Raw genomic sequence first — 27,755 nt, forward strand, 5'->3', positions numbered from 1 at the left:
TGCTTGTAGGAAAAATCGTATACTGTAACTGAAAAGATTTGATAACCTAAGCAGAACTGGCCGTTTTTGCTGGCAGAGACACCATGATAACTTCATTTGTCAGCTACATAGGTCTTAGCTCCAGCAAGTAAGCCCTCCTGCATCCGTTTTTTTCCCTCACTCTAGCAGTGGTTCGCAATCTTGACTGCACATTAAAAATCACTTGGGGAGCATGTAAAAAGTCCCCGGGAACTTGGCCATACCTCAGGTCAGTTAAATCAGACTCTCTGGGGGTGAGAGACCCAGGCATCAGTAGTTTGTAAACCTCCCTAGACTGTTCTGCAAAGAATTATTCCCAGCATTAGTCAGCATAATGTAAGATGCCCCGCCTTAAAAGAACAACACCTTTCCTAACCCCACACACCCCTCCATGTCTTTGCTCCTTTTTAAAAGAGTTTTCTATATATGGTGTCCACTTTATCTTTCTTTTTTGAAACCATTTGCCTCTTGTCTTTGCTCCTTTTTAAAAGAGTTTTCTATATATGGTGTCCACTTTATCTTTCTTTTTTGAAACCATTTGCCTCTTGTCAAGGTCACTAAGGACCTCCACTTACAAAATCCTATAGGCAATTCCAATTATACTTGACCCCTTGGCAACATTTGCCACTGTTGACCATGCCCTCTTTTCAGCAAAAGCCTTCACTCTTCTACCTTTCTGGATGCTATTTCTCCTTCATAGTGAGCCTTCTGTTCCAGGTCTTTCAATGCATTCCATTCTTTGCCCTCTTCTCTAACACTTAATCTCCAAGTGTCCTTATTATGAAAAATTATACCTTTAGCACTTTACCTTGGCAAAATTATTGATAGTGGTCCCCTTTAATCACAAAAGTGTCCCATTTGGTACTTTTGGTATTAAAGACATTCCTGAGACAATTGGTGAAATCTAAATAATGCATACAAATTAGGAAATAGTTTTGAAAGTCTTGTTAATTTCCCCACGTACATATAGCAAAATTATCAAAATCAGTTGATCTGGGGTGGGGCTCTATAATTTAGGTTTCTAACAGTTTCCAGGTGATGCAGTTGCTGCTAACCTGGGAACTACACTTTGAGAACCACTGATGTAAGAGAATGTCTTTTTTGTAGGAGAAAAACCTACTGAAGTGTTTAGGAGTATAGCAGTATTGTGTCTGCAACTCACTTTCAAACAGTAAAGAGATCCCCCCCCAAAAAAGGATAAAGCAACTGTAGTAAAATGTTTACAGTAGGGGAAACTGAGTGAAAGGTATTTGCAAATTCAATCATTCTTGCAACTTTTCTGTAAGACTGAAATTGTCAAAATTAAAAAATGAATATATACTGGGTTGGGTAGTAAATAATATGGTCATCTTTCACTAAGAGGCTTTGCTTTCTACAGAGTAATGACTCCAGTATTTATCTCCCGACTTCTTAATTCCAGATTGGTGTATGATACATATTTCTGCCTACTCACCACCTTCAGTAGGATGTCTACCAGGCACTTCAAATTTATTTTTACTCCCTCACAACAAACAATCTAAAAACCTCTTCCTGCAGCATTTTACATCTACTATGATACCATTCACCAAATTGCGCAAGCCAAAAGTCTTGCAATCATCAACTCTTCTTTGTGGATTTTCAACACATATGAATCTAATCACTTCTCACCTCCTCTACTCCACCAGCCTAATCCAAGCCTCTATCATATCTTGCCTGGAGTACTTCAAAAGCCTCCTAGTTTGCCTATCTGCTTCTACTCTAGTCCATTTGCTATACAGTAGTCAAGATGATTTTTATAAAATATAAATCATGATGTCACTCTCCTGATGGTAAGGCATTTCATCATAGAATTAAATATAAAATCCTAAACTTGGCTTATAAGCTATTAAGCAATCGGGCCCATGGCTGCTTCTCCTACATTTCCTTCCATTTCATCCTTATTGACCAGCTTCACCCAAAGTGGGTATGAGAGGCAGAAGATTTCCATGTCCTAATCCCTGGAGCCTGTGAATATGTTACTTTACGTGGTAAAGGGGATGTGCAGATATGATTAAGTTAAGGGTCTTCAGGTGGGGAGATTCCTCAATTATCCAGGTGGGCCCAGTGTAATCACATGGACCCCTTTAAATGAAAGAGGGATACGGGACAGTGAGACTCAGACAAGGAGATATGATGATGGAAGCAGGGGTGAGAATCAAAGATTGAAGATGCTCCACTGTTGACTTAGAAGATGGAAGGGGCCACAAGCAGATGACATTCTGGAAGTCAGAAGTCCAAATTGGGTTTCACTGGGCTAAAATCATGGTGTCAGCAGGGCTGCATTCCTTCTAAAGGCTCTGGGGGAGACCGTTTCCCTTGCCTTTTCTGTCTTCTAGAGGCCACCTGTGTCCCTGGGCTTCTGGCCCTTCCTCCATCTTCAAAGACCACAGAAGAGCATCTGCAAACCTCTCTCTGACTCTGCTTCCTTCTTCCACTTATAAAGATCCTTGTGTTGGGACTTCCCTGGTGGTCCAGTGGTAAAGAATCTGCCTTCCAATGCAGGGGATGCGGGTTCTATCCCTGATTGGGGAACTAGGATCCCACATGCCACGGGGCAGCCAGGCCAGCGTGCCACAACTACTGAGCTCAAGCGCCTCAACTAGAGAACCCGCATGCCGCAAACTACAGAGCCCACTTGTTCTGGATTCTGCGCGCCACAACTGCAGAGCCCACCTGCCCTGGAGCCTGCGTGCCACAGCTAGAGAAGAGGAAAACCGCACGCCACAACTAGAGAGAAGCCCATGTGCTGTAACGAAAGATCCCACATGCCTCAGTGAAGACCCCGGGTGCCACAACTAAGACCCGACACAGCCAAAAATAAATATAAATAAATAAATAACTAATAAGTAAATCTTAAAAAAAAAAGATCCTGTGTTTACATTGGGCCCATCAGACAACCCAGGATAACCTTCCCATCTTAAAATCCTTAATTTAATCACATCTGCAAAGCCCCTTTTGTCATAAATGGTAATAATATATTCAAAAGTTCCTAGGATTTAAATAGGGACATGTTTTGGAAGCCATTAGTCTGCCTACCACATAGTCCATGACCTTACATGATGAACATGTAGGAATTTCCTGTTCAGTTCTGGGTCCCACACTTTGAGATGCCAACAAACCAAGACGTATTCCCAGAACAACCAGAATAGTCGCTTCTTTTATGGAACAGCTCAAGGAACCATACAGATTTACCTAAGAGAAGAGAAGCTTCAGGACTGAATTGATTTTTGGGCACTATGGAAACTATACTTTCAAATATTGGCAGATAAGCGGCTTTAGTTAACTGAATACAGGACCCTAGTTAGCCAGAAATTATAAAAATAAATTATGAATGTTTAGGAGATTGGGCTGTGATTCTAAACTGAAAATGAAAATTGGCATCTTTGAATCATTCATTAGCAATCAGAAGGCACTACTATACAATGTCACAAGATCATCGAATTTATTGTTTCCTGGATAAAAGACAGTATCCAGAATATTTGGTTTAATTGCTTATGTTAAACACTCTTTTGCAAATCCAATTCATTTTAATTTTTAAAAAGTCAACTATTGCTATTCTCATGATGACTTGCAATATTCTTTAAAATGACATAAATCACAGAGAAGGAAAAGGGTCTTGGATATCCATTGGTCTAAATCTTTCATTCCTAATAAAAAGTCAATTTTACCTAAAAGTTAACCTGGGGGGATGGGTAGGGAAGACAAACGATTATGCAATGGGAGCAAGGTTGAGATATTTTTCTTGATGCTTGCAAGGTCATAAGTTAAATGTACTTAAATGCTTTATGATTGTTTATGATCATGATGCTGCTAATAAACTATCTGTTTCCAACCTCTTGACCAGCAAAACCAAGGAGTAGGGCGAGTTGAGTAGGCAGGATGAGTAGAGGGTAAGACTGAGCTTTCAGGTTAATCATAGGCATTTGTATCCCAGACCTCCATTTGCTGATCGTGTGGACTTGAGCAAGTAACTCAACCTCTCCTTCTAGAGGAATGAAGTGGGATAACGTACCAATAGCGCTTTTGGGAGTCAGCGTTCCAGTCAACGCCTACTGTAGTTGTTAGGGCTTGGCTCTTATTTATGCACTTTTGCAAGGACACATTTGCAACCCAGAAACGTTAAAATAATGATTCCTTAATAGATAACCCCAACCGCCAAACAGGAGGTGAGTACATAAAGGTGCCGAAGCCATCAACTAAGTGTCAATGCACACTCCGCCACCGGCGGTTGCCTCAGAAATGGCCGGAAGTGCCGCTGCCCCTAACTAACATGGCGTCCAGGTGATTTCCGTTCCCCTCTCGGCTGTAATTGAGCTCGGCGGCTCCTCGCGGTTTTCCTAGAGGGTACCGGCTTAGCAAACACCTCACGCCTGTCCCTCCACGGGGGGCGGGGCTACGAAGGAGATGCTGCGTGGTGATTGGTTGCGGCTCGTTAAGAACGTGCCTACGGGGTGTTGGACCGTCCACACCAGGCGGTGACTGGTTGCAGAGAGGCGGGGCGACTCGACTGCTGGAGAAGTAGCCGCAGCTGTGAGGAGAGCCATGAGTCAGGCGGCCAAGGTGACTGGGTCCGGGGAGGGGTTGGGTGCGATGCCGGCGGGGTGGGTAAGAGCGCGGCCTTGCGAACGTAGTCTGAAATCTCTGTAGCTGGGGTTCAGGACCCTCCACGGAGTATGTGGCCTTTACAGCTGAGGAGCTGGTGACCGACCCTGCAGGGCAGTCGAAGGTTTGTGCAGGTGCGGAGGAGAGAGGGCGACACAGGTGGTCCTACTTCGTCTGCCGGGTACGGAATGTTTGTCCGTGATGCATGCCGGCGACTTGAGTTCTGCCCCCTTGCCATCTCCACACCGAGCGTTTGTGTGAGGGGCCCATTTCACATCCTTGGGAATTGTACGAGACCCCAAAGTCAGTCCTGCGCTGAAACCTTCCTATGAGGTGAAAGGTTTCGTCAGATAACCAGAAGGTGCACAGACGTCTAGGAACCAAGGAAACCGATTCCCAGCAAAACCGTTTGCCAGAAGTAGCACTTAGCGAGACAGAGCAGAAACCTGTGATTCCTGAGTGTTCTGAACGAGCTTGGGAAGTGATGGCCCCGCCGGGGTCGGGGGTCACATCCCCGAGGACCTGGTGTCGGATTTATTTCTTGTCAAACTGATGCGCATTCCTGGCCAGTGTACAGTTCTCTGGGAGCAGCCATCCCTAACTTTAAGTATTATCAGCATGGCCGGTTGAGACCAGTCCCTGTCACTGGTTGAGATATGGAAAATGGGAAACGGCCTGCTATAGTATAGTAAGGAAAAGCAGTGCTTACAATTGTTGGTCAATAACAGGGAGCCACCAAGAGTGCCTCCTGTACTACTGAACTCTGTTCTTAGTACATTTCAATATATGTCACAAGACCAAGAGAAACAGAATTGTAAACGGTTATTCATTCAAAAAACTTACTGAGCGTCCATAATAGTTATTAGTAGCACCTAACAGCCAGCATTTAGCCTATACTGTCTAGGCATAGTGGAAGCAACAGTAACTTCATACAGAAATCTGGCAGGTAGGGAGAGTTTAAACAATTAATTACAAGTGTAGTAAGTGCTTTGAATTGAAAACACTGTTTTTTTTTTTTTTTTAATATACAGTAGGTTCTTTTTGGTTATCTGTTTTTTACATATTAGTGTATACATGTCAATCCCAATCTCCCAGTTCATCCCCAGCTTTCCCCCCTTCGTGTCCATACGTTTGTTCTCCACATCTGTGTCTCTATTTCTGCCCTGCGAACCGGTTCACCTGTACCATTTTTCTAGATTCCACATATATGCGTTAATATACGATATTTGTTTTTCTCTTTCTGACTTCACTCTGTAAGACAGTCTCTAGGTCCATCTCTGTCTCTACAAATTACCCAATTTTGTTCCTTTTTATGGTTGAGTAATATTCCATTGTATATATGTACCACATCTTCTTTATACATTCATCTGTCAGTGCACACTTAGGTTGCTTCCATGTCCTGGCTATTGTAAATAGTGCTGAAATGAACACTGGGGTGCATGTGTCTTTTTGAATTATGGTTTTCTCTGGGTATATGCCCAGAAGTGGGATTGTTGGGGTGTATGGTAGTTCTATTTTTAGTTTTTTAAGGAACCTCTATACTGTTCTCCATAGTGGCTATATCAATTTACATTCTCACCAACAGTGCAAGACGGTTCCCTTTTCTCCACACCCTCTCCAGCATTTGTTGTTTCTAGATTTTCTGATGATGCCCATTCTAACTGGTGTGAGGTGATATCTCATTGTAGTTTTGATTTGCATTTCTCTAATAATTAGTGATGTTGGGCAGCTTTTCATGTGCCTCTTGGCCATCTGTATGTCTTCTATGGAGAAATGTCTATTTAGGTCTTCTGCCCATTTTTGGATTGCGTTGTTTGTTTTTTTAATATTGAGCTGCATGAGCTGTTTATATATTTTGGAGATTAATTCTTTGTCCGTTGATTTGTTTGCAAATATTTTCTCCCATTCTGAGGGTTGTCTTTTTGTCTTGTTTATAGTTTCCTTTGCTGTGCAAAAGCTTTAAGTTTCATTAGGTCCCATTTGTTTATTTTTGTTTTGTTTTTATTTCCATTACTCTAGGAGGTGGATCAAAAAAGATCTTGCTGTGATTTATGTCAAAGAGTGTTCTTCCTATGTTTTCCTCCAAGAGTTGTATAGTGTCTGGTCTTACATTTAGGTCTTTAATCCATTTTGAGTTTATTTTTGTGTATGGTGTTAGGTAGTTTTCTAATTTCATTCTTTCACATGTAGCTGTCCAGTTTTCCCAGCACCACTTATAGAAGAGATTGTCTTTTCTCCATTGTATATCCTTGCCTCCTTTGTCATAGATTAGTTGACCATAAGTACGTGGGTTTATATCTGGGCTTTCTATCCTGTTCCATTGATCTATATTTCCTTTTTTTTTTTTTTATCTTTTATTTTCTTTATTTTTGGCTGTGTTGGGTCTTTGTTGCTGCATGCAGGGTTTCTCTAGTTGTGGCAAGCGGGGGCTACTCTTCATTGCGGTGCGCGGGCTTCTCATTGCAGTGGCTTCTCTTGTTGCGGAGCATGGGCTGTAGAGCGCACCGGCTTCAGTAGTTGTTGCCTGCGGGTATGGTTGCTCCGAGGCATGTGGGATCTTCCTGGACCAGGGCTTGAACCTCTGTCCCCTGCATTGGCAGGTGGATTCTTAACCACTGCGCCACTAGGGGAGTTCCCTGATGTATATTTCTGTTGAAAATACAGTGTGTTTTGTGAGCACATAACTCAGATTTAACCTGTGTGCAGGGATGCAAAAAAAAGAAAAAAAAATCCCTCATAAAAGTATGAGTTGAGACCTGAAGTTTTGTTAGAAACTAGCTAGAATAGAGAAAAGAGTATTCTATGAAGAAGAAATATCATATGGACCATCCAAGTTGCTTGGAAAACTTGAATACAAATGAAATTAAATAGAATTCATTCCAGAAACACTTTTGGTGAGAACTGCCATGTGTAGAAGACACCTGTGCCATGTGGAAGATACAAAGATGACCGAGAAGCCTTTCAGGAAGTAGGGGACACAGCAAGTAATTGTAGTAAGTGCCCACTGCTGTGGATGTACTCAAGAGGGGCATATAACCCAGACTTAGAAGAGACAGAAAAGTACTAACCAGCTAAAGTGATACCTCGTACAGAAATTATATCATCCACCCTTAAAATTAGCCCATTATTCAAGCCTTTTTGAGGCAAAAAGGCTAAGTAATTTGACTTTCCATATATACTGCCAGAATTTGTCCAATCAATATAAGTAAATTAGGAAGAGAAGACAGTCTATGACCTAGCTGTCTACATTTTAATAAAAGTTTATTAACTCCAAGGTGATATTAGCTCTAAGGCATTTCTTTTTTTTTTTTTTTTTTTTGCGGTACGCCGGCCTCTCACTGTTGTGGCCTCTCCCTTTGCGGAGCACAGGCTCCGGACGCGCAGGTTCAGCGGCCATGGCTCACGGGCCCAGCCACTCTGCGGCACGTGGGATCTTCCTGGACCGGGACACGAACCCGCGTCCCCTGCATCGGCAGGCGGACTCTCAACCACTGTGCCACCAGGGAAGCCCTAAGGCATTTCTTAATACTAATTTTCTTTTTCTTAATACTAATTCTTAAAGTAGGGTTACTGGTTGTTGTACTAATGGAATCACTTTGTTTTTTCCCTGAATAGCATGTAAAATGATTAGGCTTACTTACTTCTCACTTTTTTCTTAATCCCATGCAATCTCTTCCACCGCTCTTGTAATATTAAACTCCCTGGGTTTCTGTGATGTTCTGACACCTTTAATGTCCCTATTTCTACCAACAATCTTTGCAAGACAGTCTTGACTTTTACTATCAAACATCTCAAAATGTTTCCAGTCTCTACACGTTACTCAATTCCAAAGCCAATTTCACATTTTTAGATGTTTGTTACAGCAGCATCCCACTTCCCAGTAGTAAAATCTGTGTTAGTTTCCTATGGCTGCTCTAACAAATTACCACAAATTGAGTGGCTTAAAACAACAGAAATTTATTGTCTCACAGTTCTGGAGGCTAGAAGTCTGAAATCAAGGTGACAGCAGCGCCATACTCCCTCTGAAACTCTGGGCAGAATCTTTACTTCTTCCTAAATTCTGATGGTGGCCATCAGTCCTTAGTGTTCCTTGGCTTGCTGTTGCATCACTCCAATCTCTGCTTCATCTTCACATGGTGGTCTTATACCTTTGTGTTTCTTTCTTCACCTGGCATTATCCTCTTCTTTTAAGGATACTAGTCATATTGGATTAGGGCCTACTCTAATGATTCATTTTAACTCAGTTATAGCTGTGAAGACCCTACTAGGTCACATTTACATGTACTGAGGATTAGGACTTAAACATGTCTTTTGAGGGGACACACAATTCAAGCCATAACAATATAGATACACCATGTTTTATTTATCCATTCCTGAGTTGGTAGACATTTGGGTTATTTCTACTTTTTGACTGTTTTGTATAATGCTAGTATGCACATTCATGTGCAAGTTTTTATATGAACATATGTTTTCATCTTGGTTGTATATGTAGGCATGGAATTGCTGGGTCATATGATAGATAACTCTGTTTAATTTTTTGAACAACTGCTAAACTTTTCCAAAGCAGCTGTAGGATTTTACATTCCCACCAACAATGTATAAGATTTATAATTTTTCCACATCTTACACATGTTATGGACTGTTTTTTTGACTGTAGCCATCCTATTGGGATGAAGTGGTACCTCACTGAAATTTAGATTTGTATTTCCCAGATGGCTAATTATGTTGAGCATCTTTTCATGGCCTTAGTAGCCATTTGTGTGTCTTCTTTTGAGAAATGTCTATTCAAATCCTTTGCCTATTTTTAAATTAGTTTTTTATTTGAATTGTTGAAGTTCTTTATACATTCTAGATACTAGCCCATTATCAGGTATACGATTTATAAATATTTTCTTTCCTTCTGTGGGTTGTCTTTTCTCTTTCTTGATAGTGTCCTTTCCCTTTATCTTTTTAAAATATTTTTTTTAGTTTTTATAAAGGGGATAAATGTGTAAAATTTAAGAAGTCAAATAGTGTTACACAGAAATCAGTAGGTGTCTACTGACTTCTACATACTCCCAATTCCTGCTCCCAAATATAAGTACTTTTAATCATTTTACTTATTTTTTCTGATATTTACCTCCATGTTTCTAAATAACATGTTTAAACTACTATTGATTTTTTTTTATCTCTTTGGGGATATTTATTGACCTTTGTCTATGAAAGTTGAGGACTAAGTTCCCCCTTATACCCTATTCCTCTCAATATACAGATTTTGGTGAAGCAGTTTTTCATCTTTGATATTAATATGACTATATAGAACTTGTCCACAGCTGAGCCCTCTAATATAAATATATGATTACGTTGCCTTTCTTTTCTAAGTCTTAGTTTTTCTTTCTTTCTTTTTTTTTTTTAATATGTATTTATTTAGCTGCACCAAGTCTTAGTTTCATCATGCAGGCTCTTAGTTGTGGCATGTGGGAGCTAGTTCCCCGCCCGGCCAGGCATTGAACCCAGGCCCCCTGAATTGGGAGCATGGAGTCTTAACCACTGGACCACCAGGGAAGTCCCAGCTTTTCTTGAAGTTAATAACTGTCTTGTTTTTATTATCATTTTCCTACATAGCTATTTCCGAACTCTGAGCAAAACTGATGTCTACTAGTATCGTTTTTTCCTAGCAGCATCTTTTGTAGAGCAATATAGCCTTTTGCGGGCTTCCCTGGTGGCCCAGTGGTTGAGAGTCCGCCTGCCGATGCAGGGGACACGGGTTCGTGCCCCGGTCCGGGAGGATCCCACGTGCCGCGGAGCGGCTGGGCCCGTGAGCCATGGCCGCTGGGCCTGCGCGTCCGAAGCCTGTGCTCCGTAGCGGGAGAGGCCACAACAGTGAGAGGCCCGCGTACTGCAAAAAAAAATATATATATATATAGCCTTTTGCTATAGTCCAGACTAGTTGCTTTCTATGCTGGCTGCAGAAATGCTGACCTATATTTGTCCTTCACCATCATCTCTGCCTCTCCAATGTTGGATTACCTGTGTCCCTCATTCCCATTTTTTTTTCTTTTGTGATTCATCTCCTTATTTTGGTGGAGCACAATCTTCTGTAGCTTTCCAAGAAAGGGCGTATGGCAAATAAGAGACTTTGCATTTCTAAAAATCTTTATTTGCCATTGCAGTTAGGTGATAGTTTGGATATGTATGGTGTTCTAAGCTGGACATTTTATACAAAACTTGAAGATTTTATACCATTGTCTTATGCTATTTGGAAATCAGGTACCATTCTGATTTTCTATTTTTTATATGTGAACTGTTTTTTTCCCTCCAGGATTATTCATGGGTTTTGTGTTGAGCACTTGATGGAGGCTGTTTTCTTTGTTCAGTCTTGTTGGAGATCTGTGAATATAACTGTTGGTCCATCTAGACTACTCCTTTAATTTTCTTATCCTTTCTCTCCTTATTTTGTATCTCGGAATTCTTATTCAACTTTTGGGGTAGTTTTTCTCAACTTAATCTTTGCTATCACTCTTTTGATATCCAAGAGTTTGGGGGCATTTTCTCAATGTTCCTTTTTAAATTTACTCTAACTTCTTTTTGTTGTTATTCCTTGTTTGCAATAATTTATGTTTCTGAGAAGGTTCTTTGTGGGTTGGTCAGTCTTTGTTTTGTTTTATTTTTATGTTTTCTGCTCCCTGTTTTCTGTTTCTGTTTTGGTATCTGCCTTTGATATTTTAGGTTTTCTAGTATATGTAAAATACTTAAAATAGTGCCTAGCGCACAGGATACACTTAGTAAAGTTTAGGTATTGTTATATGGTGAATGGACTTGGGGAAAGGAGAGAATGGTGGCAGAGTGACAAATCTTTGTCAGTAGTCTAAGCAAGAGATAGGGAGAGGTCTGAACTTAAATTGTTTTGGGTGATGGAGAATGTACAAAAGATTAGAGAAACATCCCTACAGTTTCTACATGAGGAGTAAGGTAGATTTAAAGAATGACCTAGAGATTTCTGGCTTGAGAAGTCCATTATTTTCCATAACTGAAATTGAGAAGACAGAAGAAAGAGCAATATTGGGGGGTCAATATTGAATACCTTTTTGTTTGTTTGTTTTTAGCACAGTCTTAGAATATTCAGAAGTCTCAGCATTCCACTTCTTTTTTGAGAAAGCACAATTAAACCTGCCTGAATTATCTGAAACATCTTCCTCTGGCCTCTTCTAAGATGTAGTATATTCACGAGTTTGTGTGCATGTGTGTATGACTTTAAGAGCAGATGAAGTTCTCAGGTTAAGCAAAATAAGAACAAATACCAGACTGGTAAAGTTGATTAACTTAGCAAACTAGTTTTGGCAGGGGGAATCATTAACTTTTTAACCATTCTCGTATTGTTTTGTTTCAAAGAATTTTGTATTGTTTTTATAAATACATAAGGCTAATTTTTTTAAAATTTAAAGATAAATAATCAAGGGAAAGTTATTTTGGCCAACCCTTGTTTTCACCAACTATTTCGAAAAATAGTCTAAAAAACAAACAGAAAATAAATACTGTTTAATCCATGTAATTATGTAAAATGTGAAATTTTTTCTTTTGAGGTCTGAATTCTAATTTTCTTTATAGGTTTTACAGCTCTTTAAAACACTGCACAGGACCAGACAACAAGTTTTTAAAAATGATGCTAGGGCATTAGAAGGTAAGTTTATATTTTGCCCCTTTGGAGCAAGTCCATTCTTTAGGTGGCTGCTAATAATACAAGAGACCATGTATGGTGGTCAAGACCTATCTTGGGGAATGACCTTCACGATCTCTCCCCTAATGTTTTTTTAAATAAAAATGAGTTTACCTTACCCTTCTTTGAGAAGTATCTACAAAGAAAAAAATTTAAAGATCAACTTTTCTTAAAAAATTAGGAAAAAAAAGAGGATCAGAATTTCAATGTGCTCCATTACTTGCCTTATGTTCAAGCCATGAAACTCATTTGTCTATTATATAATCAAATTTTCACATCCTCTAGGACCAGATACTACCATATTGTTAATGCTTTGTGTCTTTCTAGAAGTGACAGCAGCTATGAAAGAGAATCTATCACAAATGATTCCAAATTCAGTATTTCACTGTTTAAAGTGGTTTCTTTCTTATCCGGAACTCAGAGCTCTAAAGCTTAGGTTCTGTGTTGGTCATACTCAGTTTCTAAACCTCTTTAAGAAGGCACCTTGGGGGAGGGATGGAGGGATAAATTGGGGTATTGGGATTGACATATACACACCGCTATATATAAAATAGATAACTAATAAGGACCTACTGTATAGCACAGGGAACTCTTCTTTTTTTTTTTTTTGCGGTACGCGGGCCTCTCACTGCTGTGGCCTCTCCTGTTGCGGAGCACAGTCTCCAGACGCGCAGGGTCAGTGGCCATGGCTCACGGGCCCAGCCGCTCCGCGGCACGTGGGATCTTCCTGGACCGGGACACGAACCCGCGTCCCCTGAATCGGCAGGCGGACTCTCAACCACTGCGCCACCAGGGAAGCCCGGGAACTCTTCTTAATACTCTGTGATGACCTATATGGGAAAAGAATCTAAAAAAGAGTGGATATATGTATAGGTATAACTGATTCACTTTGCTGTATAACAGAAACTAATACAACATTATAAATCAACTATGCCAAAATAAAAATTAAAATTAAAAAATTCAACCTCCATTTAAAAGAAAGAGGCCACCTATGTAAAGTGTCCCCACTGTCCCTAGGAATTCAAGTTTTTGTAATTTATCGAAAAAAATTTCTTGAATATTAAAGTATATGCCTCCTATTATATGTACTTTACACAAATTCCTCATTTAATTCTTATCACAGCCCTGTGAGGTAGTTACTATCATAATTTCTATTTTTTCAGATGAGAAAACTGACAAAATGTGAAAGGATTTACCCCACATCATACTTAGTAAGAGGTGGAGCTGGGATTTAGCCTAAACATTCTGGCTCCAAAGCCTAAACTCTTACCCACCTTACATATTGAAATGTATCGAGCACAGAAGGAAGGTTTTATGGCTAATCTCCATCAGCATAACATATTTTTAAATGTTTTAAATGTTTTTAAGTGAAATAATTATAAGAATAGCTAATACTGCATATTTACTAAGCACTGTACATGAATTGTTCCATTAAATGCTCACAGCACACTCTAAGGCAGTTTATCAGTTATATTGAATTATGCTGCTGTAGTGATGCCAAAGTCTCAGTGGTATATGAACAAAAGTTTTATTTATCAGTCACTTTACTTGTCAGTCAAGGCACCCAGAATTATTTGTATATCCTCTTTGCTGCTGTATCTTCATTTTAAGTGTGTGTTTGGCGGGGGGGGGGGGGGGGGGGGTAGGGTTAACATGCTTGTATGCATTGAGTTTTGCCATCTTAAAAAAAGCATGTTAATTCAAATCCTTAGATTTACAAAAACAAAGTTTTAACTTGAATTTATTAGGATCTCATAGCTAGAGGTTCAAAATGAAATTAGAAATAAAAAGCAGGACACAAAAGTATTAGAGTGCTAAAAATATGTATTAAGTTTAATTACAAATTTGCCAGCCTGTCAAAAGCTCTCCAAGGACTTTTTAAATAAATTTCTTATTTTTATACTTTGTTTTACATGGGACAAAATTATTTTTTCTACTAGAGAACTAGTAGATATATGTGTATAGCATATAGTATCGTAGTATAATGAATAATATGTAAATTATTGGGACAGGAATTATAAATTAGAAAAGCAGGGACTTCCCTGGTTGTCCAGTGGGTAAGACTCCATGCTCCCAATACAGGGGGCGCCAGTTTGATCCCTGGTCGGGGGAACTAGATCCCGCATGCATGCTGCAACTAAGAGTCCGTATGCCGCAACTAAGAATTCCACATGCCTCAACTAAAGATCCCACATGCCGCAACAAAGGATCCCACATGCCACAGTGAAGATCCTGCATGCCGCAACTAAGACCTGGTGCAGCCAAAATAAATAAATAAATATTTAAAAAGAAAAAGGAAAAGAAAGAAAAGCAAATAACTATATACATATTTTTTCTTTTTCTAGCAGCCAGAATAAAGATAAATGAAGAATTCAAATGTAATAAAAGTGAAACTTCTCCTAAGAAAATAGAAGAGGTACAGTAATTAAGTTTTTCAATTATAATAAAACTCCAATTTTAGCAATTAAGGAAATGATAAAAATAGAGGGATTATATGAAATAAAAATCATTACTTGATAGTTAAAGCAAGCCATCACAACTATAGATAACCTTCAATTGTTTGGTTTGGCTCACCTTCTCAGGGTCATCAGCCTACACCCTTAAGATAGCAAGTTGCCTGGTGAAAAGAACGTTAGTGTAGCCATGATCAAAGTAAGAGCAGCTGAAACAACCCAGAAGTTCACAGAAATGCTGTCTTCATCTAAGGCAAGTGACTGAAACTAAGGAGAGTGAGTGTTGTGGTAACTCACTCAGAGTTACACAGAGGGAACGTCTACTCATTTAGCTCAACTAGACAGAAGTTTTTTTTAAATTCATATCTTGGCTGTGAAAGTTAACCAACCAGAGTTTATGAACTATTCTTGCTTTGCCTTCTGTATTTGCATTTTAGTCACTTGCCGCAGTTGAAGACAATCTACTAGTTGGTGAGCTCCCTAGTATTCCTAGTACATGTTCGTTGAAAAAGTGCACAATTATTCTTTTCCTGTATAAAATCATATGCATATACACATTGTCTCTGTCTTAGGAAGGAACACTGCTTCCTAGGTGTTCCTGTATCTAACTTTGTATAAATGTAGGGAAAGGACCATTAGAAAGAAAATGAAAAATGACAAATTATTTGCTGGAATAATTAAGATTCGAAGAATTGGTTTGGTAAAGAGGAAGGTACAAATTAGAGAAATTCTTCCATGTTTAATAGAATTTCCACATAGTGAAAAAAAAATTTTTATACAAATACTTTTCTACTTAGTAGAGAAAATGCTATTTTTGAAATAGTAAATATCTATGATAAAATAATGAGACAAAATGAGATAGCCTAAGGATTTCTTTCCCTATAACATAAAGAAAAAAGGGGGAGATTTCACTTAAGCGTATGATAGGGCAAACAGGGACTATGTAATTTCTATTCATGAAAGAAGTTAAAATGACATTCTAATCAGGTCATGACATGAAGAGAAGTTAAAATGTATATACTGAAATTTGTACTATTTTGCTATTTGGTAGACTGATTAATAACAATATGGTACAGGTATACCTCGTTTTATTGTGCTTCGCTCTATTGCACTTCACAGAATCTGTTTTTTACAAATTGAAGGTTTGGGGCAACCCTGCATTGTCAGATGCTGGTTAGCATTTTTTAGTAATAAGGTGTTTTTAATTAAGGTACGCACATTGTTTTTTTAGACATAATGCTGTTGCACACTTAATAGACTACTGTATATTGTAAACATAACTTTTATATGCAGTTGGAAACAAAAAAATTTGTATGACTCACTTTATTATGATATTTGTTTTATTGTGGTGATCTGGAACTGAACCCACAATATCTCTGAGGTATGCCTGTAAGTGTTTTTAAATTTTGAAGTCATGGTTTAAAAATTTTTTAATTGAGGTCTGTTTATATTAACTAAACTGGAAAAATGAACTACCATCTCCCAAATTAATTTTACTTGTAGAACACTAACATTAAGCACTCCTTTTTTTATATATAAATTTATTTATTTTATTTATTTATTTTTGGTTGCGTGCGGGCTTTCTCTAGCTGTGGTGAGTGGGGGCTACTCTTCATTGTGGTGTGCGGGCTTCTCATTGTGGTGGCTTCTCTTGTTGCGGAGCATGAGCTGTAGGCATGCAGGCTTCAGTAGTTGTGGCTCGTGGGCTCTAGAGCACAGGCTCAGTAGTTGTGGCACACAGGCTTAGTTGCTCCACAGCGTGTGGGATCTTCATGGACCAGAGCTCAAACCCATGTCCCCTGCATTGGCAGGCAGATTCTTAACCACTGCACCACCAGGGAAGCCCACATTAAGCACTCTTGAAATTAGATATTTGTTATATACAAGTGTATATTTTATACTTTCTGTAACTCTGCATATATTAAATACTTAGTAGTTTTTAGATAATTACATTGTCATGTATTGTCATGAAGTCTTGGCACCAAAATGAATCATAGGCATTCTCTTGACCAGCAGTTCTCAAACTTTTTGGTTTTAAGACCACTTTACCTTCCGAAAAACTGAAGACCCCAAAAAGTGCTATTTATATGTTATACCTATCAATATTTACCATACTAGGATTTAAAACTGAGAAATTTTTAAAATATATGTTGATTAAATAATTTAAAAATAATAAGCTCGGGCCCATGTACCGCAAAAAAGAAAAAAAAAATAAGCTCATTACCTATTAAATACGATATTTATGAAAAATAACTATATTTTCCAAAAAATTTAGTAAGAAGCAAGGCATTATTTTATATTTTTGCAAATCTCTTTAATGTCTGGCTTAATAGGAGTCAGCTAAATTTTCATACCTGCTTCCTCATTCAATCTGGCACTGTATTTTTTTTTTTTTTTTTTTTTTGCCGTATGCAGGCCTCTCACTGTTGTGGCCTCTCCCATTGCGGAGCACAGGCTCTGGACGCGCAGGCTCAGCGGCCATGTCTCACGGGCCCAGCCGCTCCGCGGCATGTGGGATCTTCCCAGACCAGGTCACGAACCTGTGTCCCCTGCATCGGCAGGCGGATTCTCAACCACTGCACCACCAGGGAAGCCCAACTGTATGTTTTTTTAGATTGAATTATATGAAGAAAATTCAGCCTTATGCAGATATGTAGTTGGAAGAGGGTAGGTGTATATATTAGCCTTTTCAAATAATTGTGAATATTCTTTGATATCAGACCTCAACAAGTGGTAAATTTCTTTAAAGGTTAGATGCAATGCGGAACTCTGTTATCTGTTAGACCAATGGATGTGTGTGGGTGTGTGTGTTTATCCTTTGCCGGGGTGGTTCCTAGGACTTATACATACCACATCCTGCTCATCCCCTTTGATCTCCCATAATCCCTTGTTTCTTATCTAGCCTTGTTTCCAGCCTTAAACCTAAGACTCAGCTCAGTTTATGCACCTCCAGTGGGTGAGGAGTCGCATTGTTTTTCTTTCTCTCCCCTTCTAAGCCCCTTCTCAGCTCTGTAGGGAGGTGAGGCTTTGCTCTCCTACAGCCTTCTCCATTTCAATTAATGGCAGCTCCCTCCTTTTGATGCTCAGACCAAAACCCTTGGTGCTCTCTTTTTCGACTGCTTTCCTTCTCTCACATTTACATCCAATCTGGCAGCAAATCCTGTTGACTTAACCTTCAAAATATACCCAGAATTCAACCACTTCTTATTTGCCCTATTATTATTTCCTGGTTCAAGCCATCATTATTTCTCACTGGGTTGTTACAGCAGCCTCCTAGTGGGTCTTTTTGCTTCTGCCCTAACTCCCTGCAGCCTATTCTCAATACTTATAAAAGGCAGTGAGCCTTTTAAAAAAAGGCATATCCCATCACTCCTCTGCTCACAATCCCCATGGCTCCTCATCCCATTCAAATTAAAATCTAAAGTCTCTACCTACCATGACCTATAACACTGTATTATCTGACCCCTGTTAACTTCCTGCCTCAATTCACCATGTACTTCTCACTCTTCCAGTCTCAGTGCCTTCTTTGAGGGTGCTTCAGTTTACCAAGAACTTTCCTACCTCAGGCCATTTATGCTGTTGCTTCTTCCTACGATATTCTTCTCCAATATGCCCTTCTCCAATATGGTAAATATTGATAGGTATAACATATAAATCTGTTGGTTATTTAGTAGACCAACAGATTTTAATCTGTCTTTCCCTTTGAATGGATCTTTCAGTCATGCATGTTTTATAACATCATGCATCAATGATTTGGAAAATGTAGGTTCAGCAAGTAATGCAGATCTTCCAAATGTTGACATAGTTCAATATGTAATATTTTAAAATTATATCTTAATATCCATCTCATCAGAAAAATCTTTAAGTATTGGGAAGCTGTCAAGCTTACAGTGACAGATATAGCTTCTCCAGAATTCTGATTTTTGCTTGAAAGCTTGAATTTTATCATTGCCATTAAATACTGTCAGTTGTTTTCTTAAAGTGACATACTCATTTCACCTATCTGCCAGTTACCCAAATCTGAATAAACAGAGTTTGTCTATAAAAGTAAAAATGGTATTCCAAAGAGAAAACTCTACTTGTGCTCACAACTCAAACAATGCAGACAGCTCTAGTATTATGAAAATAATTTTGACTTTACGGGTCCCCTGAAAGGGTCTCAGGGTCCACAGCTTTGAGACTCACTGTTTTAGTTCAGTTCTTCATTTTGCAATGATGAGTTCTGAAACTTAGTGAGTAGGTATTAACCCAAGGCCATACACTTGATGACAGATCCAGAGTTGGGAGTCCAAGTATTCTGTCTCCTGATCCAGTACTCTTTCTAGTGTTCAGAACATCCAACTCTACAGTAAAAGAAAGATTCAGCCCCTCTCAAAAAAGCAAACTGCACATTTTAAACACATTGTAAAATGTATATTACAACAAAAAATACTCCAATCTGTTTTGGAACAAAATATGGAATGGATAGATAAAAGGTAAAAATATACGCATGTCTGAGCTTTCTGTATGCTTGGAATGGTTACAAAAAGTTAAAGACAAGGGGCTTCCCTGGTGGCATGGTGGTTAAGAATCCGCCTGCCAGTGCAGGGGACACGGGTTCGAGCCCTGGTCCAGGAAGGTCCCACATGCCACGGAACAACTAAGCCCGTGCACCACAACTACTGAGCCTGCGCTCTAGAGCCTGCCAGCCATAACTACTGAAGCCTGCACTCCTAGAGCCCGTGCTCCGCAACAAGAGAAGCCACCGCAATGAGAAGCCTGTGCACTTGCCACAACTAGAGAAAGCCTGCGCGCAGCAACAAAGACCCAATGCAGCCAATAAATAAATAAATATATTCTTTAAAAAAAAGAAGTTAAAGGCAAGTATCACCTAAAAAGAATTGTAAACCTTTAGTTTTCAAAAACAGTACATTCATGTAAACCATTGAAAAAACGGAGGATTTAGTCTATTTTTTTTTTTCTTAACAGCTAATAAAAATAGGTTCTGATGTTGAGCTGATACTCAGAACATCTGTTATACAAGGTATTCACACAGACCACAATACGCTGAGTAAGTAATATTAAAGAAAAATGTTGCTTGCAATGTGTTTTAAACTATTGAGCAATTACAGTGCTTTTAATGCTGATTACTAAACTTGATTTTGCCAGACAATGTGGTATATATTGTACACATTTATAAGGCTGTATTTTAAAATGCTGAATTATGAAACTTTGTTTTACCAGACTTTTTTTTCTTTTATATATTTTTTCTTTTTAATCTTAACCACTGGTTATACTGCAAAACTATAGTTACAAAGGCAGTATATGCATACCGCAATTTATTGCACTTCCCAGATAATGCATTTTTCACAAACTGGAGGTTTGTGGCAACCCTGTGTCAAGCAAGTCTATCGGTGCCATTTTTCTAACAGCATTTGCTCACTTGGTGTCTCGGTGTAACATTTTGGTAATTCTTGGAGTATTTCAAACTTTTTCATTATTACTGTATCTGTTACAGTGATCTGTGGTCAGTGGTCTTTGATGTTACTGCTACGACTTGCTGAAGGCTCAGATAATGGTTAGCATATTATAGCAATAAAGTATTTTTAAATTAATATATGTACATTGTTTTTTAGACATAATGCTATTAGACATTTAATAGACTATAGTACAGTGTAAACATAACTCTTATATGCTCTAGGAAACCAAAAATTGGTGTGATTTGCTTTATTGAGATACTTTACTGTAGTGGTCTGGAACCGAACCTGCAATATCTCAGAAGTTTGCCTGTGTGACTGTTTTTATAAAATATATCTGGCATTCTTAATTTTCCTAGTATAATTTGTCACCTACCTAGACTGTGTCTATTTCTTTATCTTTTCTCCTATGATTCTACTATTTTAATTCAGAAGAATTGGGATTATACAAAATGGTAATATAGTTGAGAATCCTCCATTATACCTCCAAACTCCTGGTGGGGCTTCAGCAGACTCTCATTTCACATAATATTTGGTTTTCATTCCCTGAAGTATTTTGGGGAACAGAAACAACAGCAAAGATACAAACAACTTACAAACAGAAAAGTACAAAATTTATAATAGTATAGTCCAGTGAATTTTCACCAAGTGAAATATCATGTAACCAACATCCACATCAAGTTATATAATGCTACCACTTTCCCAAAAGCACCATCATGCCCTGATGTCCCTCACCGTCAGCCCCTTCCCATAAGTATAACCGCTGTCCGTTTAACACTATCAATTTTAACCTAATATAATAAAGTGTTTGAAACTTTATGTAAATGGAATCATATAGGATTTCTGTTTTGTCTGGCTTCTTTCTCTCAATATTATATTTGTGAGATTCATCTTTATCATTGTGTGTAGCAAAATTTCTGTGAATATTGTATGAGTGAAACTGCCATGTCATATGGTATGTGTTTATTCAGCTTTAATAGGTACTGCTAACCAGCTTTCCAAAGTAGTTAGACTACGTTACACTTGAAGCAGTGGTATCTGAGAACTCCAGTTGATGTATCCTCACCAGCTCTTTGATACTGTGCATCTCTTAATTTTAGAGTTTCTGGTGGTTATGTAATGGTATCACATTGTGATTTGAATTTGCATTTCTCTGGTAATTAATGAAGGACTAGCACTTTTTCAGTTGTTTAATGGCCATTTGGATATTCTGTTTTATGAAGTGGCTGTTCAGGTCTTTTGCCCATTTTTCTAAGAGGTTATCTGCCTTTTTATTATTGATTTGAAGAAATTATTTGTATGTTCTGAATATAAATCCTTTGTTGGATATATATATATATTATAAGAATCTTCTGCTTTTTGTCTTGCTTTTTCGTTTTGCTGTTTTTATCTTTTGATGAGAAGGTCTTAATTTTAATGTAGTCCAGTTTATCCCTTTTCTCCTTTATGGTTAATATTTTTCTGAGTCTTGTTTAAAAAATCTTTTCCTGTCTCAAGCAAGATCATGAAGAGATTATCCTATGCTTCTTCCAAAAGCTTTATTGTTTGGTCTTTTTCATTTTGTTGTTTATATCAACTAGAGTTGATTTTTGTATATGGTATGAGATAGCAGTCTAGATTTATTTTTTTATATCTGAATATTCAGTTGATCCAGCATCATTTATTGAAAAGACCACTCTTTCCCCGCTGCACTGTAGGGCCACCTTTATCATGAAATCAAATAACTGGAAGAGACAAAGAAGGACACTACATAATGATCAAGGGTTCGATCCAAGAAGAAGATATAGCAATTGTAAATATTTATGCACCCAACATAGGAGCACCTCAATACATAAGGCAAATACTAACAGCCATAAAAGGGGAAATCGACAGTAACACATTCATAGTAGGGGACTTTAACACCCCACTTTCACCAATGGACAGATCATCCAAAATGAAAATAAGGAAACACAAGCTTTAAATGATACATTAAACAAGATGGACTTCATTGATATTTATAGGACATTCCATCCAAAAACAACAGAATACACATTTTTCTCAAGTGCTCATGGAACATTCTCCAGGATAGATCATATCTTGGGTCACAAGTCAAGCCTTGGTAAATTTAAGAAAACTGAAATTGTTTCAAGTATCTTTTCTGACCACAGCACTATGAGATTAGATATCAATTACAGGAAAAGATCTGTAAAAAATACAAACACATGGAGGCTAAACAATACACTACTTAATAACGAAGTGATCACTGAAGGAATCAAAGAGGAAATCAAATACCTAGAAACAAATGACGATGGAGGCACGACAATGCAAAACCTATGGGATGAAACACAAGCAGTTCTAAGAGGGAAGTTTATAGCAATACAATCCTACCTTAAGAAACAGGAAACATCTCGAATAAACAACCTAACCTTCCACCTAAAGCAACTAGAGAAAGAAGAACAAAAAAACCCCAAAGTTAGCAGAAGGAAAGAAATCATAAAAATCATATCAGAAATAAATGAAAAAGAAATGAAGGAAACGATAGCAAAGATCAATAAAACTAAAAGCTGGTTCTTTGAGAAGATAAACAAAATTGATAAACCATTAGCCAGACTCATCAAGAAAAAAAGGGAGAAGACTCAAATCAATAGAATTAGAAATGAGAAAGGAGAAGTAACAACTGACACTGCAGAAATACAAAAGATCATGAGAGATTACTACAAGCAACTCTATGCCAATAAAATGGACAACCTGGAAGAAAGGGACAAATTCTTAGAAATGCACAACCTGCCAAGACTGAATCAGGAAGAAATAGAAAATATGAACAGACCAGTCACAAGCACTGAAGTTGAAACTGTGATTAAAAATCTTCCAACAAGCAAAAGCCCAGGACCAGATGGCTTCACAGGCGAATTCTATCAAACATTTAGAGAGGAGCTAACACCTATCCTTCTCAAACTCTTCCAAAATATAGCAGAGGGAGGAACACTCCCAAACTCATTCTACGAGGCCACCATCACCTTGATACCAAAACCAGACAAGGATGTCACAAAGGAAGAAAACTACAGGCCAATATCACTGATGAACATAGATGCAAATATCCTCAACACAATACTAGCAAACAGAATCCAACAGCACATTAAAAGGTTCATACACCATGATCAAGTGGGGTTTATTCCAGGAATGCAAGGATTCTTCAATATGCGCAAAACAATCAATATAATAAAACATATTAACAAATTGAAGGAGCGAAACCATATGATCATCTCAATAGAGGCAGAGAAAGCTTTCGACAAAATTCAACACCCATTTATGGTAAAAACCCTGCAGAAAGTAGGCATAGAGGGAACTTTCCTCAACATGATAAAGGCCATATATGACAAACCCACAGCCAATATCATCCTCAATGGTGAAAAACTGAAAGTATTTCCACTAAGATCAGGAACAAGACAAGGTTGCCCACTCTCACCACTTATTCAACATAGTTTTGGAAGTTTTAGACACAGCAATCAGAGAAGAAAAGGAAATAAAAGGAATCCAAATTGGAAAAGAAGAAGTAAAGCTGTCACTGTTTGCAGATGACATGATACTATACATAGAGAATCCTAAAGATGCTACCAGAAAACTACTAGAGTTAATCAATGAATTTGGTAAAGTAGCAGGATACAAAATTAATGCACAGAAATCTCTGGCATTCCTATACACTAATGATGAAAAATCTGAAAGTGAAATCAAGAAAACACTCCCATTTACCATTGCAACAAAAAGAATAAAATATCTAGGAATAAACCTATCTAAGGAGACAAAAGACCTATATGCAGAAAATTATAAGACACTGATGAAAGAAATTAAAGATGATACAAGTAGATGGAGAGATATACCATGTTCTTGGATTGGAAGAATCAACATTGTGAAAATGACTCTACTATCCAAAGCAATCTACAGATTCAATGCAATCCCTATCAAACTACCAGTGGTATTTTTCACAGAACTAGAACAAAAAATTTCACAATTTGTATGGAAACACAAAAGACCCCGAATAGCCAAAGCAATCTTGAGAATGAAAAATGGAGCTGGAGGAATCAGGCTCCCTGACTTCAGACTATACTATAAAGCTACAGTAATCAAGACAGTATGGTACTGGCACAAAAACAGAAATATAAATCAATGGAACAGGATAGAAAGCCCAGAGATAAACCCACGCACATATGGTCACCTTATATTTGATAAAGGAGGCAGGAATGTACAGTGGAGAAAGGACAGCCTCTTCAATAAGTGGTGCTGGGAAAACTGGACAGGTACATGTAAAAGTATGAGATTAGAACACTCCCTAACACCATACGCAAAAATAGGCTCAAAATGGATTAAAGACCTAAATGTAAGGCCAGAAACTATCAAACTCTTAGAGGAAAACATAGGCAGAACACTCTATGACATAAATCACAGCAAGGTCCTTTTTGACCCACCTCCTAGAGAAATGGAAATAAAAACAAAAATAAACAAATGGGTCCTAATGAAACGTCAAAGCTTTTGCACAGCAAAGGAAACCATAAACAAGACCAAAAGACCACCCTCAGAATGGGAGAAAATATTTGCAAATGAAGCAACTGACAAAGGATTAATCTCCAAAATTTATAAGCAGCTCATGCAGCTCAATAAGAAAAAAACAAACAACCCAATCCAAAAATGGGCAGAAGACCTAAATAGACATTTCTCCAAAGAAGATATACAGACTGCCAACAAACACATGAAAGAATGCTCAACTTCATTAATCATTAGAGAAATGCAAATCAAAACTACAATGAGATATCATGTCACACCAGTCGGAATGGCCATCATCAAAAAATCTAGAAACAATAAATGCTGGATAGGGTGTGGAGAAAAGGCAACCCTCTTGCACTGTTGGTGGGAATGTAAATGGATACAGCCACTGTGGAGAACAGTATGGAGGTTCCTTAAAAAACTACAAATAGAACTATCATACGACCCAGCAATCCCACTACTAGGCATATACCCTGAGAAAACCATAATTCAAAAAGAGTCATGTACCAAAATGTTCATTGCAGCTCTATTTACAATAGCCCGGAGATGGAAACAACCTAAGTGTCCATCATCTGTTGAATGGATAAAGAAGATGTGGCACATATATACAATGGAATATTACTCAGCCATAAAAAGAAACGAAATTGAGCTATTTGTAATGAGGTGGATAGACCTAGCGTCTGTCATACAGAGTGAAGTAAGTCAGAAAGAGAAAGACAAATACTGTTTGCTAACACATATGTATGGAATTTAAGAAGAAAAAAATGTCGTGAAGAACCTAGGGGTAAGACAGGAATAAAGACACAGACCTGCTAGAGAATGGACTTGAGGATATGGGGAGGGGGAAGGGTAAGCTGACAAAGCGAGAGAGAGGCATGGACATAAAAAAAAAAAAACAACTTTCTGTTGGGAAAGTAGTCTTTAAAATGGTATAAAAATAATTACATCTAAAGTATAATTAGTATAGCACAGGGCACTCTGCTCAGTTTTATGTGGCAGCCTGGACGGGAGGGAGTCTGGGGGAGAATGGATACATGTATATGTATGGCTGAGTCACTTTGCTGAGCACCTGAAACTTTCACAACATTGTTAATTGGCTATACTCCAATATGAAATAAAAAGTTAAAAAAAATCAAATAACTATATGTGTGCATCTGTTTCTGGACTTTATAATCTCTTCAATTAGTTTGTTTTTCCGTCCTTGCATCACAACCCATAATGTCTTGATTACTACAGCCTTACAGTAAATCTTAATATCTAGTAGTATATGTCCTATAGGACTTTTAAATTTATTTTTAGTTCATGAGTATTTATCAGAAATTATCAGATCCAGTTATATTTCTAAGGGCAATAAACATGGTTAATCCTAAATTGAAAATTTGTAGTCATTGTCTTTAATCTTAATAATAATCTTTAGAGCTTCTGTGTACTATAGCCAAAATTTTATATGGGTAATTATAGCAAAATATTATCTTTATTATATGAATAAAAATTTAGGTTATTTCAGATAACTAAATTTGATAGCTACATTTCAGAAGCCTGGTTTTAAATATGATAATATTGGTTTAAATTTCTTTTTTTCTTTTGGTTTTCTGTATAGTTTAATTTTTCCACAAGATTGAAAATTTTGACTCGTACATGATTATTAGTATCTAATGCTATATTGCCTTAATAAAGGCCTCATTCTTTCTGTTAAGTTATATATGGGTCTCTTTTTCCTACTTTATTCCTATGGGTTTAAGATAGAACAAATTTGAGTCTTTAATCTGTTTTAAGAACTTACTTTAAGTAAAATTCCTCCACATATTTTAGCAATGTCTTTACTGACATACAGAAGTGAGAGGAATTAAAATTCTGCTTGCCTAGAAAATAGAGTTATGACTGTGTATCTCTAAAAAAGATCAGATAAAGTCCCAACATGAAAAATAATAGAAACTGAAAATAATGAAATGAAACTTCATCTGCAAAATTAATTACCTGTATGCGTAAATTCTCAATCCATCTCTTTTTTTCTCCCTTCTAAGTAATATCTACAGTGGAAATTAACTACTGAGTAGCAGAAAGAACTCTTTATCCTAAATAATTTCTCTTTTTTTCCTTTTAAAAAAGACTGCTTTCCTTATCCTTGAAGATAATTTCACTATTCTTTATTATAGATATAATAATTTCATCATTTGAGAAAAACTCCTTATTTTTAAAATCTCAAAAATATTGGGAAAACTATTTTCTTTCCAAGCATTCCCTACTTTTTTTGTATTTTTATTTTTTTTGGTATGATCACAGGTACATGAATTTGGATTAATCATAAATTTTAATTCATATCAGTCTCATCATTGGTCCATTCTAGCCTTCCTAGGTTTTCTGTAGAAAAGTGAAAACTAACTATGACTTAGAACAATGAGTAAATTTCAGTATTTTTCTATACTTGCTTTGTCATTGACTATTGACATTTTCAAAGCCCTCTTTCTAATATGGATATTGGTCAACTGGTTTCAGTGTTGGCCTTTATGAAACATATATTCTATAGACAGTAACCAAATGTATGGTTATAGATGGTACCAAGAAAACTCAAGACTTTAGGGCTACATATTTACTTAGTTTCTGAGTAGCATTATCCATGTTTTTTTAACTTCCTGTCTGGTATATATGTAAGACAAACAAAATAGGAACATGCTTCTGAACATGTGTGATACATTTTTTTAAAAACAGTATATACCCTTTTCATATGCTCTCATGGTACCTTGTAATCTCCCTTCAGATTATTTACCCAGCTTGCCATTGGGTATTATCTTTGTGATGTGTATATGTGCTTTATTTCTCTCTCTGGTGCTAGATATCAGACTCCCTGAGGCAGGAACTGTCTCACTCATTATTTTATCTATAGTTATTCATGAATATTCGTTAATTGTAGGAAAAAATGCCCTTTCTGATCCAGAGTTTACCTTTATTGTTCCATCATCATTTTTCTCCCTAGTGGTTCAATATACTTTGGAC

The 27,755-nt window shown here is 37.7% G+C and overlaps 1 protein-coding gene across 5 annotated transcripts in view; it reads left to right on the forward strand.

Moving 5' to 3' along the window:
- The first annotated feature begins 4,492 nt into the window (after positions 1–4,492).
- Positions 4,493–27,755, forward strand: part of LYRM7 (LYR motif containing 7) — a 53,731-nt gene continuing 30,468 nt past the window's right edge. For 4 of the 5 annotated variants that reach the window (XR_011377331.1, XR_011377330.1, XM_070045180.1 and 1 more), the window contains exons 1-4: positions 4,493–4,596; positions 12,226–12,298; positions 14,680–14,750; positions 19,756–19,837. Coding sequence is in view for 3 of the 5 variants with exons in the window: in XM_070045180.1 (XP_069901281.1) it covers positions 4,579–4,596; positions 12,226–12,298; positions 14,680–14,750; positions 19,756–19,837 (244 nt within the window). In the remaining 2 variants the exon portion in view is untranslated. Of the gene's footprint in view, positions 4,597–12,225; positions 12,299–14,679; positions 14,751–19,755; positions 19,838–21,940; positions 22,497–27,755 lie in introns of those variants that run through there. The other variant, XM_030869724.2, reaches the window with a different exon arrangement.

Source organism: Globicephala melas, chromosome 3 (genome assembly GCF_963455315.2).
Source record: "Globicephala melas chromosome 3, mGloMel1.2, whole genome shotgun sequence".
Lineage (NCBI taxonomy): Eukaryota > Metazoa > Chordata > Mammalia > Artiodactyla > Delphinidae > Globicephala > Globicephala melas.